The following is a 17865-nucleotide window of genomic DNA, read 5'->3' as shown; positions in this document are numbered from 1 at the left end:
CCACTGAGCTCATGTCATGACAATACCGTGCCCCAGCCCCCAGGAGTGTGGCAATAAACAGGAGGAGAGGTCACCACTCATTAGTCCATCCCTGTAATACAGTCCAAGTTTTATTGCCTTCTGAATAATAAAATAAAAACATATTTAAAAAATAATATATACACACACATACACTCCATGACATACGTATGTAACATGTTACCACAACATACCACAGAGGTGTATACTTACCCCCCTTGTGTTTTTACTTGAGGGTGGAATGCATAAGAACTAGGGCAGGCAGAATCTGGAGCAGTTGCTCATGGCAACCAATCAGCTTCTCCAGTTTGTTCTTGCTTTGAAAATGAAAGAGAGAAGCTGATTGGTTGTCCTGCACAGCTGCTCCAGATTCTCTCTGCCCCAGTTTTTATGAACTACCCCCAAAGTGTCTCCCATTGGAATTTATTTGAAATGCATCTCAACTTACGCATTAGGCCGTGCGTTGCATGACGCGCATCATTACATGTGCGGATGTGCGTTAAGACACACATTAACATTCAATACAAAGTGCATTGCAATGCGCAACAATGCACATCAAAGTGCGTCAATAGGAAAAAAAAATCAAATAGCTGTGAATCCAGCCTAAAATCTTCTAGCAGTGACACTTGTTTTAGGTTAAGAGCAGACTTTCCCCTCAACCAGAAAAGATTTCCTCTCACTTCCTGTTGGTTGCTGGGACAGGAAGTCATATTAATTCTCTCTGATGGAACCCAGAATAAACACTGACAGGGGGTTTACATACTACTTACTCTGGCTTTAGCTTACCCTGTGTTATCAGGAAAATGTCTTGCTGCAACAAACCACTCATGCAATTTAGAGGGTGAAAAAAAACATCACACAGGACGCTGATAGGTTGCTATGGGCAACAAAATATTTGCCACTTTCCTCACAGAAGGCCCAAAATGCAGAAATGCATCCGTCTGAGGCACCACGAGTCTCAGCATGTCCTAAGGGGGCACTACAGACAAAGTGAAACTCCAATAGCAAGCCACCAGCTTCTTCCCCCTCCTTCTTCGCTACCAGCTCAGCTGCTGACGGTCACTTCCGGGAGGAGCAAGATGGCGCCGCCCAGAGACCGGAATTGGTCACGGCGCGGTGCTGAGTGAGCCATTATTCGGCTGCGAAGTGTGAGGTGAGTCGGTGGCCGGTTTAATCACCGCACGGCGGATGTTTGGACTTCCAGAGGCGGGATAGAGGGTGATAGTGGCGGTGTGACAGGCAGGGGGCAGCAGAGGCTTCATGATGTATGCTTTCTATAAGGGGAACTGGGTGCAAGGCAGATGACGGTGTGCATGGGGCACAGGGGCAGATCAGGGAGTGTATGGGGCCCCGGGGATGATCACAGTGTGTATGAGGGGTTGGAGAAGCTGGACAGAGCAATGTAAAGAGCACCTGTCACCACCAGCTACCCTACATAAAATAAAAAGTCCACTTCACACTATTGTATTACATGTGTTGGTGCCATGCAGTGTCATTTTATTCTGGATGGCATTTCAAAGTACCTTGCCAACAGATGTGCATTGCAGTGCAATGATGCGCTAACGAGCGTTGCTGAAAATGCTGTATGCATGATTTTTGGTCCCTGGAGGTGCATTCAGATGAATGGGCCGTCCTAATGCAAAGCATGGCACGGTACACACGCATTTACATGTTGCAGCAGAGCAGACTGGTGCACAGTAACTTATGTTACCATGCAAGTTACTGCAATGCGTGGCATCTGTTGGCCATTCTATATGGCACCTTGCTGGCATATGTGCTGTGCGCTGCAAAAAATGGTGTGTTGTTTTTTTGTATGTTGGGTAGCATATTCAAATGAATGGGGGTGCCCTAATGTAATGCATGGTAACGCAGTGCGCAGTGGACCAGACTGGTGTGAATGGGCCCCAAAGGCAAGCAGGGAATCTCTGTTAGGGTTCTGTAGTAGAAACCAGATAACTGATCAGCAGAGATATGCAAAGTCGAAGCCCCGACTGGATAAAGAGCCTTCTGGGCCACCCCCTTCCCCGACCCCTATGTCATCAGAGTGCTTTAACAATGAATTAAAAGCCAATGCATATAAACGGCGTGTAACTATGCAGCAGACAGGGTCACTTTAAGGTACCATTGCTCAATTTTCATTCTGCAAATGATGTTTGCCTGGCCAGCATGTTGACCCCCGTCTTCAATACATGTGGGTCCAGGTATAAAACTGCTGTATGGCCTCATCTCAGACAAAAAACAGCACATTCACAAAGCACCGCAATGTGCGTTATCATTGCGCATTGCTGTCACTTTTGTTTTAGGCCTCATTCACACGAGAAAAGGCTGCCGCGTACAGCTCCGTGCTGCGTGTGTGGACGTATCGGGCAGCTCCCGGGAAGGACAGGTGCTGCGTGTGATTGGTACGCAGCCCCTGTCCTTCTCTATGGGAGTATGCGGCCATACGCTCACCTCAAGTGCAGGTGCGGGTGTCCTGGTTCGGACGCAGACAGGATCCATCCTATCAGCGTAAGGACACCCGTACGGACGTGTAGGGCGGGTGAGCATAGGGCGGCATACATATGGCCGCGTACTCCCATAGAGAAGGACGGGGGCTTCATACTAATCACACGCAGCACCTGACCTTCCCGGGAGCTGCCGATACGGCTGGCCTTTTCTCGTGTGAATGAGGCATTAGGCTCCACGCCCCTAAGGCCTGTCATCGTGGTGCACTGGCACTTTAGATTTATTTATTGCAATCTATGCACGAATTGCCACTTTTTGATTTGAAATTTTGACCCACTGATGACTGAGGGTGCAGGTTCCTTCGGGGCCTTTTCCCGATGTTGGGGAAGACATTCTGTGCCCTCATATAGGGTTCTCTGTCTCCTCCCACCCAGGGGGGTCTCTCTTCGGGAGAGCCCCCTACCTAGTACTGTGTGGGACCTGTTCCGGCAGGTCCCCAAAGGATCGGGGTCCGCCGGCCTTCTGGTAGGTGAACCATGGGGAGGAGGTACGGCGCACAGCGTGTGGAGCTGTGAACAGGGCCAACTGATCGGAAGCCGATTAATCGATTATGGAAAAAGTTGACAACTTTTTCAATAATCGATTATAATCGATGATGTCGATTAGTTGTTGCAGCCCTACATAACAGTCTCAACCCCGTCAGGAGCCTTGCGCCCCGGGTGGGTCGGGAAATGTGGCCCCTTCTTTATTGGAGGGCCAAGCACCCTTGTGCACGTTTTTATGTGTGTTGTGATTTCACGATTCACTTCGTTTTTCGAGCACGCTCCACGTGCTTTAAGTAAAAAAAAGAAATTAAAAAAAATTAGGCTCCACACCGTAGCCTGCATTTTATGAATGGGCTTTAGTATGGAATACAACTGCAGGGTGTAGTATAAAGCAGATGAAATAACTCTCCATCAGGGTTCAGATTTGTTTATTTATTACAGGTATTGACATAGAGCTTGCAAGTTACACAGCGCTTTACATACTGCACATTCACGTCAGACCCTGCCCTCAATGAGTTTACAATCTAAGGTCCCTATTGCACACACATACAGGGCCAATTAACCTTAAAGCACATCTTTGGAGTGCGGAAGGAAATGGGAGTACCTGGAGGAAACCCACGCAAGCACAGGGAGACCTTGGAGATAGTGACTTGGCTAGGATTTGAACCAGGGACCCCCCCAGTGCTGCAAGGAGGAAATGCTAACCACTACGCCACTTTGCTGCTGCTTGTTTTCCTCTAGAGCAGTGTTCCCCAACCCCCGGTCCGCGGATCAAATGGTACCGGGCCGCACAGTCTCAGTGCGGTCCGGTCATGCAATATATGGCAGTGCACGGTCCCGGTGTTCGAACACCGGGGCCCCGCACTGCCGACGGGCTTCACAGTGAGGGGGCGGGTCCTGTGACTCACCTCCCCTCCCGGCCGCGTCTATAGTAACAGGCGGCGGGAGGGGAGGTGAGTCACAAGAGACGTGTGTGTGTGTCACACGCCCCGCCCCCTGCAGTGAGTGCACACATCGACACATGGCTGCTGCTCCTGGAAGGGTGAGTCTGAGCGGGGGAAGGGGGGGGTGTCTTACATCATGTCATTAGACGTGGATTATAATGGGGAATATTACACTGTAATGTTGCCTATTATAATCTATTTCTCTGATTAAATGATTACAGGTAGGCATGTGATCTATCAAAGTTTGAGACTACGTTAGAATGTGTGACCAGTGACGTGGTCACAGATTTTAACGTAATCTCGCCCAGTTTTTCGGTGGTGGAATAGGTGAAGAATTCCAACGCTTTCATTTTTTGGTGTAACTGTATTTTATTTTGAAGGCATTTTTAAATACAATTAAATTAAAATGATTAAATAAAAACAATCTAAAATATAAACAATCAACGTCCCCCCCTCAGCGGGCCACGGTAAAATGATCAAACGTTGACCGGTCCGCGGCAATAAAAAGGTTGGGGAGCACTGATCTAGGGTACCATTAGAAAGCAGTTCTACTTACCGTTTCCCTCGCTCGCCAGTGCAACTGACGGAACGGGCCCCTAGATTTGAATACTGCTGCCAATGTCCACAAAACCAGACTGCACACAGCTGTTGTAATGCCTGTGTGAATGAGCCCTAAAACTGCTTTTTGTTGCTGGTACCCTAGATAGAAGCAAGCATTTAACCCTTGAAGTGAGGGGGGGGGTGAAAGGGAAGTTTTGAAAAAAGTCTACAGGGTTGAGCTTTAACAAAGGACACACGCATGTGATCGGTTGTACATGTATGTGTTTTTATGTTTGCAGCTGCTTTTCGGAGACACTCCTGTGTGCCCATTATAGGGACGCTCCACCTCTATTAAAATAACAAATGCACCCACATTGATGAAAGAAAAAATGTGCAGTTAGTAATGTTTTGAACTGGGACCTGCAAAGCAATGCAACCGCGATCATTGGATCAGGGGTGCAATGTACAGTCTCCTGCAGACTGTTCCTCCATCCCCAGGTCTGTATGGAGATACTGACCTTCTGTTAAGGTTTGGGGGGAAGCTATCAATGGACTAGAAGTGCAATGATGTCACTGTGATCCCTTGAGGTCTATGAGTCCCTTTTGCTGTGGTGGCAGATGGGGAGTTCGAGGGTTGGGGGCTGCGGCGGACTGTGACCATGTTACACCCTAAGTATGGATATGTACAATGGTGGAATTGGCCTGAAGTACAACCGCAGCGGTAGTTAGTGATCTGTAACTCATTACCCTTCTTTTTATTTCCTTCTCGCAGGAGTCGGACTGAATTATGGCTTCCCGTGCGGGTCCTCGAGCCACCGGCACAGATGGAAGTGACTTCCAGCATCGAGAGAGGGTGGCTAATCATTACCAGATGAGGTACGATGGTTCTGGCATAGTACAGGTCACAGCTTAGGAGTATGAACCATACTGTGACTTTATTACTATATAATGTGTCACTAAAGTCTTCTTCAGCCATTTTTGTGAAACCTTTGAACTTTTATTTGCTCACTTTTGAGCTGTTAACCCCTTCCTGCAAGCTGTTTGCATATATGTGGCAGAATGGCGGTGGGATTTAATGCTGTGCTGTCACATACAGGTGAAACTCGAATAATTAGAATATCGCGCAAAGTTAATTTATTTCACTAATGCAACTTAAAAGGTGAAACTAATATATGAGATAAACTCATTACATGCAAAGCAAGATAGTTCAAGCCGTGATTTGTCATCATTGTGATGATTATGGCTTACAGCTCATGAAAACCCCAAGAACCCCAAATCCACAACCTCAAAAAAGTAGATTATTACATGCAATCAATAAAACAAGGATTGTACATAGAACAATATCGGACCTCTGAAAAGTACAAGCATGCATATGTACTCAGTACTTGGTTTGGGCCCCTTTTGCAGCACTTACTGCAATTACTTTTGCACGATATTCTAATTATTATATATTACTGTATATGCGATTGTTTCCGCTTTGTGCTGGGAACACACTCAATCGCACGCCCCCAGTATTGTGACCAACTGCTCTCGGTCACTATTTAAAGTCAGGGGTCTCCAGAGTGTTCTCCCGATTACGTGATCACTCCGACAGCCAATTGCATGATCGGTAAACCCAGGAACCACCTCTGGTTTCCTTTATGGGCCAGCTCCCACCAGCAGGAAGGGGTGAACTATACCTTTTGAATGTGTTTTGTTATATCTGTTGGATAACTGCAAAACAAAATACTCGTTGATCCTGCCAGGAGTCCAGTGAACTTGAAACTTCCTGTGCTGTCTGTCTGTACTTCTATACATAGCCCACTTGAAGTGTCTCCAGGGTATAATGGCTCTGCTCTCGACCTCCCTCCCTTGCCCTGGACTCACAAAAAATTCCTCAGGGAGCAGCGCCACATCCTTAGAATGTAAAAGGGAGTGTGTATGTATGTGTCAATGGAGCTCAGTCCATCTTTATTGTCTTGATGATAATGGACTGAGCTCATTCCGTCAAAATGTGGACAATAAAATGCTGATGCTTTGACTTCTCTCTGCTGCAAGACGCATGAGTGCCATGTTATTTCCCTGCAATCATTTTTTCTCAAATGCAATATTTTTAGCCTTTTTGGCTTTGCTTAGGTATAATCCTTGTTTTGGCAAATAGCTAACATTATACTATAGTGAGTTGCAGGTGAAAAAAAAGGCAAAGTGCACTCCTCTCTTCCCCATCCTCTCTTCCCCCTCCTCTCTTCCCCCTCCTCTCTTCCCCCTCCTCTCTTCCCCCTCCTCTCTTCTCCCCTTCTCCCCCTCCTCTCTTCCCCCTTCTCCCCCTCCTCTCTTTCTCCCCTCCTCTCTTCCCCCTAGCTACCTTAGCAGGATAGGTTGCAGGTCCTGTCCCTCTAGCATTCCCCTTCTCTGACTGAAGAGCCCAAGGCGGCCACCTCTTCTGCCTGCCCCTTGATCTGGCCCTGTCATGAACTACCACTCAAGCTTATAAGTTATATGCAATGATTAGATGAGAACACCGACTGCTGAAGCCTTCAAATCACTTTAGGCAACCGTCGTTCTTATTGCTGCCAGGAACAGGTGAGAAGAATGCGTTCAGTGTCGTGCTCACATCCTGTGACCATGATGCGAACCCCCACTTCATCTATGCAGCTTTTAAACTTCATTTTGTACGATGGAGAATGCAAAAGGAGGAGTTGAGGACCGGCTTCCAGGTAATGACAGCGATGGACAATGCCTGTGCAACGTGCGTCTGGAATGTGTAATGGGGTGACAACGCAGGACAGTTTGGAGACCGTTGTTACCCTATAACAGGAAGCATGAACAATGACCTTCATGGCTGGATCACCCGGTGTTCTTTTACTTATTTATTACAAGTATTTATATAACACTGACAATTTTACACAGTGCGCAGTCACATCAGTCCCGGCCATCAAGGAGCTTACAATCTAAGGTCCCTATCTCACATGCAGACAGGGCTGATTTAGACCAGAGCCACTTAACCTTCCAACATGTCTTTGGAGTGTGGGGCGAAACCGGAGTACCTGAAGGAAAGGGGGCAAGCTCAGGGAGAACATGCAAACTCCATGCAGATAGTGTCCTGACGGGGACGCTTTTAATGAAAGCTGAAGTTTGAAATGACTAACATTTTATAGTTCATACACGTTTGTCGGGAATAGATGGACGTCTACCTTAATGACTCTCCTTTTATGACGGTATATTGCCATTTAATAGTTGATCTCATTTAGTAGCCACAAAGCAGTCCTTGTTGTAAACACATTTACTACCACATGGTGGCGCTGCTCTCCTTGTCAGTCGTCCCCATGCAGTTTTTTTTTTTTTTTTAATTAAATCAAGAGCTTTATTTATTTTTTGTTTTCACGGACGGTTTGCATAACTGTATCTGGGGGGCGCACGTCTCGGGGCTTCATACAAGCGATCCGCCGGCTCTATAGCCGGCGGATCGCTTGTATATTAACGGGCATCGCTGCCTCTTTACAAATAGCGGGGATTTGTATACACGCCCAGTTACATCCAAGAAGCTCCCGGCAGGCTGTGTATACACAGCGGCTGGCCGGGAGGTAGTTAAACACGGCCCAGGGTAACACGGAGCAGCTCCTTGCTTTATCCAAACACACCTTTGCGTATGCTCGTGAAATGTTTGAGCGATTTTGGGGAGAAGGCGCTAGCCATGGACAGTTGTTGGCAAGAGAAGCCGTTAAGTGGCAATGGTTTGTGGGTTCCTTTAAAGGAAAATGCCACTTCTGACCCCAATTTCCACACTCCCCCCTCTCACAGCTTCCGTGGTTTTATGACTTGTGCTCATTGGTAGATATCCCGGCAGGGAAGATTCCCCCATCTCGGCTGGGAATGGAGTGTTGTTTCTTGTTCATTTTAAAAAGAAACCACTTATATAAGGCCTCACCTGGGAGAGACCCCCACTTCCTGTTCCTGTTGGAGTGTTGTCACCCAGATAGACAGTGAGGGAAAATGTCTGAGGACAGGAGCAAAAGCTTTTCTCTTTTGTATTAAAAAAAGTGGTTTTTATTTCTGTCTGTGTTCCCCGTGGACATTTTGCTTTACACGTTGTCACGGGGACAGGAAGTGAGGGTAAAACTGACACAGGATCTTACCCCCCACCCCCCTCACTCTACCAAAACAAAACAAAAAAGGCTTTGCCAGGAAATAGACTTTCAGTTTTGGTAAGTTAATAAATGTCATTATTTGATTTGTCGATGTAACAGTTCCATCCGTTGTACAGAGCTGGAAATTCCGGCCACATATGAGAAGCCAAAACGTTCTTCATCTTCTCATCAATCATGAGGAACCATTTTGAGTTGAAGCTAAGAACATTTTGCCTTCCCGGCTCCTCCCCTCCCACCTTTACATGCCAATGATTTTTTTTTTTTTTTAAATAAAACTTTCCCATTTTCATGACATCATTATTTTATACCCAGTGATGTCATCCCTGGCTGGTGGGAGGGGCCAACAGGGTGCTGTACATAGCTTCCTGAATACATCACAGCACCCTGTATCAGTACTCCTCTAAGAGCCTTCAGCCCTGATGCGAGCAGTGGGTTGGCTCTTGGGAGGAGTTATGCAAATATTAAAATGTCTCGAATGGATGTCAGTCTGGAGGAGTGGGTGTTCCTAAGCCGGCTGTATTTGCAGAGGTAGTGCCCATCACTGAGTCTATGTACTTTCCTATGCAATGCAGGCAGAGCGTGGCTGGTGGGAAGGTCCAGTAGGGTACCTTCGTACTCCACTCGAGAGCCGTTGGTACCCCCTCTCAGGAGCCCTCAGCCCTGATGTAAGCAGAAGGAGTTATGCAAATATCACAATGACTTGATGGGTGGATGTCAGTCTAGAGGAGTGGGCATTTGCGTGCAGACCGCCCTAGGTAACGCCCACATGTGATGCTGAGCCTCCATGATTGAAAGAGTAGAAATCCAATGAATGAAAGGAGCGGGGCCAGGGATAGCCAGGTTGGGGAGTGAAGAGCTAGATGATGCTTTACATCCTGGAAGGAATGAGACGAGCTCTATCTGACTTGCTGCAGCTTCTAATGCACATTATGAGAAGCTCGCAGTGTGCAGAGAAATCCATTTCAGTCCAGGAGAGGAGCCGGTACAACTGTGCAAGACTGAAGGGAGGTCAGATACAAGACTGAAGGGGAGGCCGGAGATCAGATACAAGACTATAGGGGAGGTTGGAGGTCAGATACAAGACTGAAGGGGAGGCCGGAGGTCAGATACAAGACTGAAGGGGAGGCCGGAGGTCACATACAAGACTGAAGGGGAGGCCGGAGGTCAGATACAAGACTGAAGGGGAGGTCAGATACAAGACTGAAGGGGAGGCCGGAGGTCACATACAAGACTGAAGGGGAGGCCTGGAGGTCACATACAAGACTATAGGGGAGGCCGGAGGTCAGATACAAGACTGAAGGGGAGGCCGGAGGTCAGATACAAGACTGAAGGGGAGGCCGGAGGTCACATACAAGACTGAAGGGGAGGCCTGGAGGTCACATACAAGACTATAGGGGAGGCCGGAGGTCAGATACAAGACTGAAGGGGAGGCCGGAGGTCTGATACAAGACTATAGGGGAGGTCAGATACAAGACTGAAGGGGAGGACAGAGGTCATATACAAGACTATAGGGGAGGCCGGAGCTCAGATACAAGACTATAGGGGAGGCCGGAGGTCAGATACAAGACTATAGGGGAGGCCGGAGGTCAGATACAAGACTATAGGGGAGGTCAGATACAAGACTGAAGGGGAGGACAGAGGTCAGATACAAGACTATAGGGGAGGCTGGAGCTCAGATACAAGACTGTAGGGGAGGCCGGAGGTCAGATACAAGACTGAAGGGGAGGCTGGAGTTCTCTGACAAATAAAGAGGATGAATGTCCCTAGCAGGGGGTCACTGATGACGATAAAAACCTGGCAGGGGTCCTATTCTTTCAGCACTCCATCCAAAACTTCCAATAAAAGTGTATGACTCAGATCCATTATCATGTCTGTAATCTTTACATCTGTATTTTTATTGCACCTCCTCGGGGGATCATCGCTCACAATCCACAATTCTCGCTTCCCTGGAATTCTCGGGACTTTTTCTAATCCTGTAAAGGACATTTACATATTTAAAGGCAAAGTCCACTTTTTGGAAAGGACAGTGAGGGGGATTTATCAAAACTGTAGCAGGCAGAATCTGGAGCAGCTGTCCACAGTGACCAATCAGCATCCACCTTTCATTTTTAAACCATAACTGAAGAGAGAAGCTGATTGGTTGCCATAGGCAACAGCTCCAGCTTATCTCTGCTCCAGTTTTGATAAATCCCCCTCCCCCCGAGTGTCTTCATAAAAGAAAACATGCGAATGTATTATTATTTTGCAATGGAGTCAGTGACACATTGCGATCAGTGGGTGGCGGGTGCAACGCTCTGACTCCTGCAGATTCTCCCTCCCGTCCATGTTTCTATCTCGGTAGGGACATTCAGTAACATGGGAGGGAGATTGAACGGGCTACAAGAAAAGTGACGTCACTGCATTGTATTACATGGAGAAATCCCTCTGCCGCGGTGGCTGATGGGACTTGCAGTTTCTGTGCATGGATGATGCGGCTGTGTGCAGGGAGAAGAACCCCACAATTCAGGTAAGTGGGGGGCAGAAGGGGGTGGGGGGATTTCGATGTAACCATGTTTCATGTTACACCCTGAATATGGCTGTGACATGAAGCATAGTCAGAAAGGTAAACGTATCCTTTACTCCAACTCCAGCTGTGCTTTAACTACAAATCTCATTATGCCTCTGGGAGTCATGTCTGTAACTATCAGTCTTGCAATGCTTCATTGGGTTTGTAGTTCCACAAAAGCCAGAGTTGCCCACCCCCTCTTTTAGTTGCTGCGTCATGTTGCTCTGGCTCTATATGCAGAGAGGCAAAGAAGTGAACTGCCCTCTTACCTGCCTCTTCTATGGGGGTCATGTGACCTTGTGCTTGTGAAAGCACCCAACCAATCCCAAAGCTCCTTCCGCTTTTTTTAGTCCATGGTTTATACCACATCTGAAAAGAAGAAAATGTGAAACATGCAAAGTGAGGTCAGAGGAAGAACCGGTCACGATTGGGGTTTTGCATATAAAACTTTATTCTGTGCTTTTGCTTACATTTTAAGTTGCTGGTCGGTTGTTTAAAAATAGTCTTTGCAGCAAAACTCACTTTCAGTCCAGAGCTGCTCCAGCCTCCCCCCACCGCGGTACTTGCATCCCTCAACTAGATGTCTTCTGGGTGGTATGACATCCAACATCATTCAGCCCACTCACTCTGAGCCTAGGTTGTCATTAACCTGCCCCCAGCCACTAGACTGTGAAGGAGAAGCAGCACAGTGATGAGCTCATCTCTGTCACTTTGTCTCCTCCTATCAGCATGCTTCTTGTGCTGCTTCTTCCTCTGCCAGTCTGAGCTCTGCTGTACAGGGACTGCAAGAGGCGGATCCCAAGTCACACTGCTTCTATATAATGTTTTATTGAACACAGAACGGCAATGATTTGTGTAGAGTTTAGCTTTTAGTTGCCTGTATGTGTACGATACGTGACCACAGACCTCCCACTCCTGTCATAGTCTCTGACAGCTTGTGTCTCTTCTTTTCAGCGTGTCTCTGAAGAACGAAATCAAGAAGCTGATCTACGCCCACATCCTCATCTGGTTACTGATTGCCGCTCAGATCTGCGTGGCCCACCTGAAGCTGGTGCCGCACAGCCTGGTGGCCATGCCGTACCAGTGGGAGTACCCGTACCTGCTCAGCATCATCCCGTCTCTATGCGGCTTGTTCTCCTTTCCACGGAACAACATCAGCTACCTGGTCCTCTCCATGATCAGCACCGGGCTCTTCTCCATCGCGCCCCTCATCTACGGCAGCATGGAGATGTTCCCCATGGCCCAGCAGCTCTACCGACACGGCAAGGCCTACCGCTTCATCTTTGGCTTCTCCGCCGTGTCCGTCTTGTACTTGGCGATGGTGGTGGCCGTGCAGGTTCACGGCTGGCAGATCTATTACAGCAAGAAGTTGCTGGACTCTTGGTTCACCAGCACCCAGGAGAAGGAGAAGAAGAAGAAGTAGCCAATGAGGGTGCAGGGAAGGGACAGTAGGGAGAGACATGACTCTGCTGAGGTGCATGATGTCACTCGTACATGAACGGTCCACGCTGATGGAAGGAGGCCAAGAAAAAGTTGCGTTCGCTTCTTCCGCAAGCTTGCTCGGAGCGGACTCTTGACGTCCATGAAGGGAATCATTTATCTTTGTGCCACCATCTGTCTGTGAGCTTTGTGTTTCCTTTTAAAAAGAATGTACATGAGAAAATAAATTATCTTCTTCTATGAAACATCAGTGACGACACTTCTGCACAAATGTTACATATTGGCACAATAACGTGGCGTGTTTGTGTTACAGCCCGCAGAGCTTTAACTTTCCTGGAGGAGGCGAGGGCTGCGTGATGCTCTCTCGGCCCCGCCCTCTAGGAGCTTACACTCTAAGGTCCCTATCTCACATCAGTCCCTGCCCTCTAGGAGCTCACAAACTAAGGTCCCTATCTCACATCAGTCCCTGCCCTCTAGGAGCTCACAATCTAAGGTCCCAATCTCACATGCATACATACAAAGGCCAATTTAGAGAGGAGCCAATTAAAGTGTATTAGTGAGCCATGTGCATGGAACCTGACATCTCCCACAATGCCTCTAGTTGGTGAGGTGCCCACCATTATACCTCTGGACATATAGTGTATTTGTGAGCCATGGGCATGGAACCAGACCTCTTCAACAATGTCCTTTGGTTTACTGCAATGAGCGGTGTAGTCTTTTGCAAGGTTTTTGCTGCCCTTAGAAACATATGCAGGCATTGACTATGTGAATACTGTAAGGACAGAACCTCTTACAAAGCACTCACTTCCATTAAGTGTATTGATTAACCATTAGCCATCTCAGTATTTCCAGAACAGGAGCAGGTAAGAATCTTCAGTAGAGATATCTATAGTCCTTGCAATGTACATAGCTGACCAGAAGATTTTTTTTTATGCAGGTAAGAATATGTGACGGTTTAGTAGAGACTAAATCTAAATAAACAAAATAAATCACTACTAGACGGAGCTGGCCCTGATCCAGATTGCTTTTATAGGCTCAAGCCAACCTCGGCGCACAATGCGGGCTGTCTGCAAACATACGTTTTACGCGCTGGCTGTGAAAAAAATAGACTTCCATGCACAGAACTGAGCAACTGACACATGTTGACGTGTATAGTAGACAAGAGCTCTGTGTTTTGTCTGTCCACAGCAGGACTGTTTAGTACTAACGAAAGCCTGGACCAAGGGTGGGCAACCTGGGCACTACAAATCCCATAATGCCTTTGGGAATTACACCTGTGGACGTGCGGGTCTTGCAATGCCTAATGAGACTTGTAGTTCCACGACAGCCGGAGTGCTGATGTTGCCTACCCCTGGCCTAGATACTTTCAGGTCGTGGCTCAGGCTGTGTGGCCCAAAAATCTGAGATATTTAAAAACTTGTATTTTTCAGTCTCCCCTTTGACATCACATTACACCAGGAGGGGCTCAGGAAAAACATGAAAACAAGCCCCGCCCCCTATGGATGAGGATGGGGGCTTGTCCGTGACAACAGCACCCTGTGAGTTGGGTGCTGCCGTCGTGGACATGCCCCCATTCTCCTCCGTAGTGGGCGGGGCTTGTTTTCATGGTTTTTCTGAGCCCCTCCCCTAGACCAGTTCTTGTATAACTGCTTTACAGCCAATAAAAGACCAATTTAAAGCTGATTTAGTGTAGCTGAAGCAGAAACTCTTTTTCTCTTAGCTCTGCCGCTCGCTTTCATGTGTCTGAACCGAAAAACAAAAAATGTCATATATTGCACGTTACCAGTCCTTAGGGGCAGGGCCAGAATAAGAGCATCATGGGCCTGGTGCTGTCGGATAGGAAGCAGCAGAGATGGCCGATCCCTCTTCGCTGGGGCCCCGCGACGCCCCAGCAAGTGGTTGCCTGACTGTGTTCAGCCCGGCTTGCCATTAGACATACCGAGACGACCTGGGCCTATTTTCAGTGCTGGGCCTGCAGCTAGCGCTCCATTAGCCCCTATGTTAATCCGGCCCTGCTTAGATGTGTTTGCTGCATTTGTTTTTTATAGGCTTTTTCTCCTTTATTTTGGCCTGGTGATGCTGCCAGAAACACGCTTCCTGTCCTAGGGCGACAATGCTCGCACAAAGAGGAGAAGCATCACCCTAGGACTACAAAACATCTCTTCCTCATTTCCATAGCACATCAGGGAGGTGTTCTGTGGTTTTCACAGAAGTGAGCTAGGCAGGGCTGATCACATTGCAGAGAGCACCGGAACTTTAGAGCTCACCAGATATTTTTTGCAGGATCGGCATGATGAACCCATCAAAGAGATATAATAAAACGCATTCAATGGTACATCTCACAGGCCCAAAAAGGAGCAAATAAGAGAAATTCATTGTTGGGGTTTACATGAACTTTTTAGTATTAGAACACTGAAGCACATGTAAAAGTAGGTCAGTACGACAATTTATTTCCCCTTTACTGGGGCTGACCCAGATCTGTGAGCGCCGGTTTTAGGGCCAAGATTCCATGTGAGGTTTAAACCCACAAACTTTGCTCCCTACGCAGGTTTTTTTTTAAAATGTGAAATAGTGTAGATGTTATTTTACTAATTTCTGTAGCACAGCCCTTCACAGAGAACATTGACCCATCTACATCTGTCCCTGACCTACAAAGGGGCTTAGAGTCTAACGTCCGGAGCTGTAAACACACCGTAGGGACCACCTTTGGGTGGAAGTCAAGTCACACAATGATTGGTCTTGGAATGTATTACGAAAATGGAGGCGTGCACCATGGAAATGAATAACGATAGCCCAGGGAGGGTGGGATCCATTCAGAAAAGGTTGGATGTTCACCTCCATCCAGGCATCCACCGCCCCCCACCCTCTGCCGGGGCTCTGATGTGAAAGGGGAGATTCTGATACGAAAGGGGGGCTCTGATGTAGAGAGGGGACTCTGATGTAAAGGGGGGACTCTGATGTAGAGACGGGGACTCTGATGTGAAAGTGGAGGGCTCCTCATGTGAAGAGGGCTCCTGATATGAAAGTAAGGGACTTGTAATATGGAGGGGGATTCTGATGTAAAGGGGACTTCTAAAATGAAGGGGGGCTCCTAGTGTAAAAGGGGGAAACTCTGATCTAAAGAGGTATCTCTGATGTTAAAGAATGTGCTCCTGATGTAAAAGGGGGACTCTGATGTGAAGGAGGCTCCTAATGTGAAGGGAAACCTCAATTTTTGGAACCGCACATGGTTTTACATTTTAGACTGGGGTGCCTCAAGAGTTTGAATTACTTTTAATGGGGTTGAGTGAATAAAAAAAAGGTTGCTTAGAGCAGCTTTGTCAACCGTATTACCCCAGAGGAACCTTTTGAAATAGTTTTCAGGTCTCGGACAACCCCTATTAAAACCAATTCATGTAGGGTCACTGTAAAAAATGCCCCTTACATCGTTGGTCAGTGGGAAAAATGCCACCCTTACAGGCAGCTTAGAAGATCATTGGTGCCATGCCGCTGACCCTGCCCAGTGACATTGGCCCTGGAACCATGCAGGCACCGACAATTGGAAGGTCATTCAGCCACAGCTCAAGGAAGACCTAACAACCTCTGGAAGAACACTAGGATTTAGGGATGCACCAATACTGGTATCGATATTGGTATCTCTCTGATCTCCCTCTGACCGGCAGTGCCGCGAGGGAGCATAGAGTCGGCTTCCTAGCCAATCAGGTTATGACCCGCCTCTCGGTTTCCTGATTGGCTAAAAAGCCGGCTTCACTTATTGCTAGGCAGCCTGGCATAATATGGCATAAAAAATTGTTTATTTTTATATACTTTATATTTATAATATTTCTGAAAATATATACATTTTATAATAACTTTAAGTTTCTGGGCTAAAATATTCATATTTTTTAGTGTGCAAAAAAACAAACAACAACCTGTAAAATTGGCTCTGGTAGGGAATGGGTTAATCGACCCGTGGCTTGCTGTTCTTAATAAATCATTTCCACTTGACTACAGATGTTTCAGGTCTTTTGGTCCTCATCAGTACAGGTTATGCATCACATGACGCTTTGAAGTGGGTTTGGGGGGAACCCTACTAGGAAAGCTACTCAACTCATACTGAATTTGTCCAAAAAGTAATAAAAAAAAATCCCTTTGTTATAAAACACTGCAAAACACCTTTTATGTTTATTATTCATTATCAAATAGACTTTTCTGTGGTTATATGTGGGACGCATTGGCTGCCCTTTAAATAACAATTGACGTGCAGAAAGAGTACGCTCGTCCTCACGAAACCGACCTAATCTAAATGGAAATATGTCTGGTTATATATAGAGTCACTTTTCTGGCACCATTACCAATTACCATTATTGTTACTATGATATAGATATATCTTGCATGTCCTCGTAAACATACATTGTACATACAGGAAACCAGAACAAAAAAAACGCCTTGTCTTCATTTTGTACAGAGCGTGCTGAGTCTACGCATATTTTTTCAATTGTCATTTTTTCTCCATTAAAGTGCACCTTTACCCTAGAATTAAATTTTGCAGCTTTGCTATTCCCCACCCCGCCTCAGCAAAAGCTAAGCATGCATAAAAAAAAATTTCTTTACATTTCTCTCTTTTTTTTGTCTGTGGCTCTGCCTCCCACCGCCATTCTCGCCTAGGTGAAAATGACGTTTCATTCCCCTACTGGGATGCCGACGTCACTTATCCCAGGAGGCTGCAGGAAGAGAATCCTTTCCATTCATGTAAATCAGGGGTGGGCAAACTCCGGCCCTCCATCTGTGGTGGAACTACAAATCCCATGAGGCATGGCAAGATTCTCACAGCCACAGACATGACTCCCGGAGACAGATGCATGATGCGTTTGTAGTCTCACCACAGCTGGAGAGAGTTTGCCCACCCCTTATGGAAATAGACCGGGCACCGATTTTGCACATGCACGGACGGAGATCTAGCGCCTTATATTCTGTTCTGTGATGTCACATATCCTAGGAGGCATTGCTTCCCTTCCAATCATAGGGCAGTATATATATACCCCCTCATGTATCACTTGCCCCTCCCTTTTAGATTGTAAGCCCTCAAGGGCAGGCCCCTCCTTACCATCTTGTCTTGAATTGTATTGAAATTGTAATGTCTTCTTTATATTGTAAAGCCCTGCACAAACTGTTGGCGCTATATAAATCCTGTATAATAATAATATAAATGGAACAGGTGCCAGATCTCTGACTGCGCATGTGCAAGATCTGCGTCGGGCCTATTTACATTTATAGAAAGG

The 17865-nt window shown here is 47.0% G+C and overlaps 1 protein-coding gene across 1 annotated transcript; it reads left to right on the top strand.

Annotated features, from left to right (window-relative positions):
• The first annotated feature begins 1089 nt into the window (after positions 1-1089).
• Positions 1090-12849, top strand: JAGN1 (jagunal homolog 1). The gene is made up of 3 exons (XM_018576096.1): positions 1090-1171; positions 5265-5368; positions 12119-12849. Exons 2-3 carry the CDS (start codon positions 5280-5282, stop codon positions 12585-12587), a joined length of 558 nt encoding a protein of 185 aa, XP_018431598.1. The 5' UTR covers positions 1090-1171; positions 5265-5279; the 3' UTR covers positions 12588-12849.
• Positions 12850-17865: the final 5016 nt, after the last annotated feature.

This window comes from Nanorana parkeri, unplaced genomic scaffold (assembly GCF_000935625.1).
Source record: "Nanorana parkeri isolate BGI_ZX_2015 unplaced genomic scaffold, ASM93562v1 scaffold56, whole genome shotgun sequence".
Lineage (NCBI taxonomy): Eukaryota > Metazoa > Chordata > Amphibia > Anura > Dicroglossidae > Nanorana > Nanorana parkeri.
This window is presented reverse-complemented; position numbering and strand designations above follow the sequence as displayed.

Excerpts from the sequence above, each read along its gene's own strand:
- JAGN1 (XM_018576096.1), top strand. The coding sequence starts at position 5,280 with ATGGCTTCCCGTGCGGGTCCTCGAGCCACCGGCACAGATGGAAGTGAC. Across the intron at positions 5,369-12,118 it reads GCTAATCATTACCAGATGAG|CGTGTCTCTGAAGAACGAAA; the intron begins GTACGATGGTTC and ends TCTTCTTTTCAG.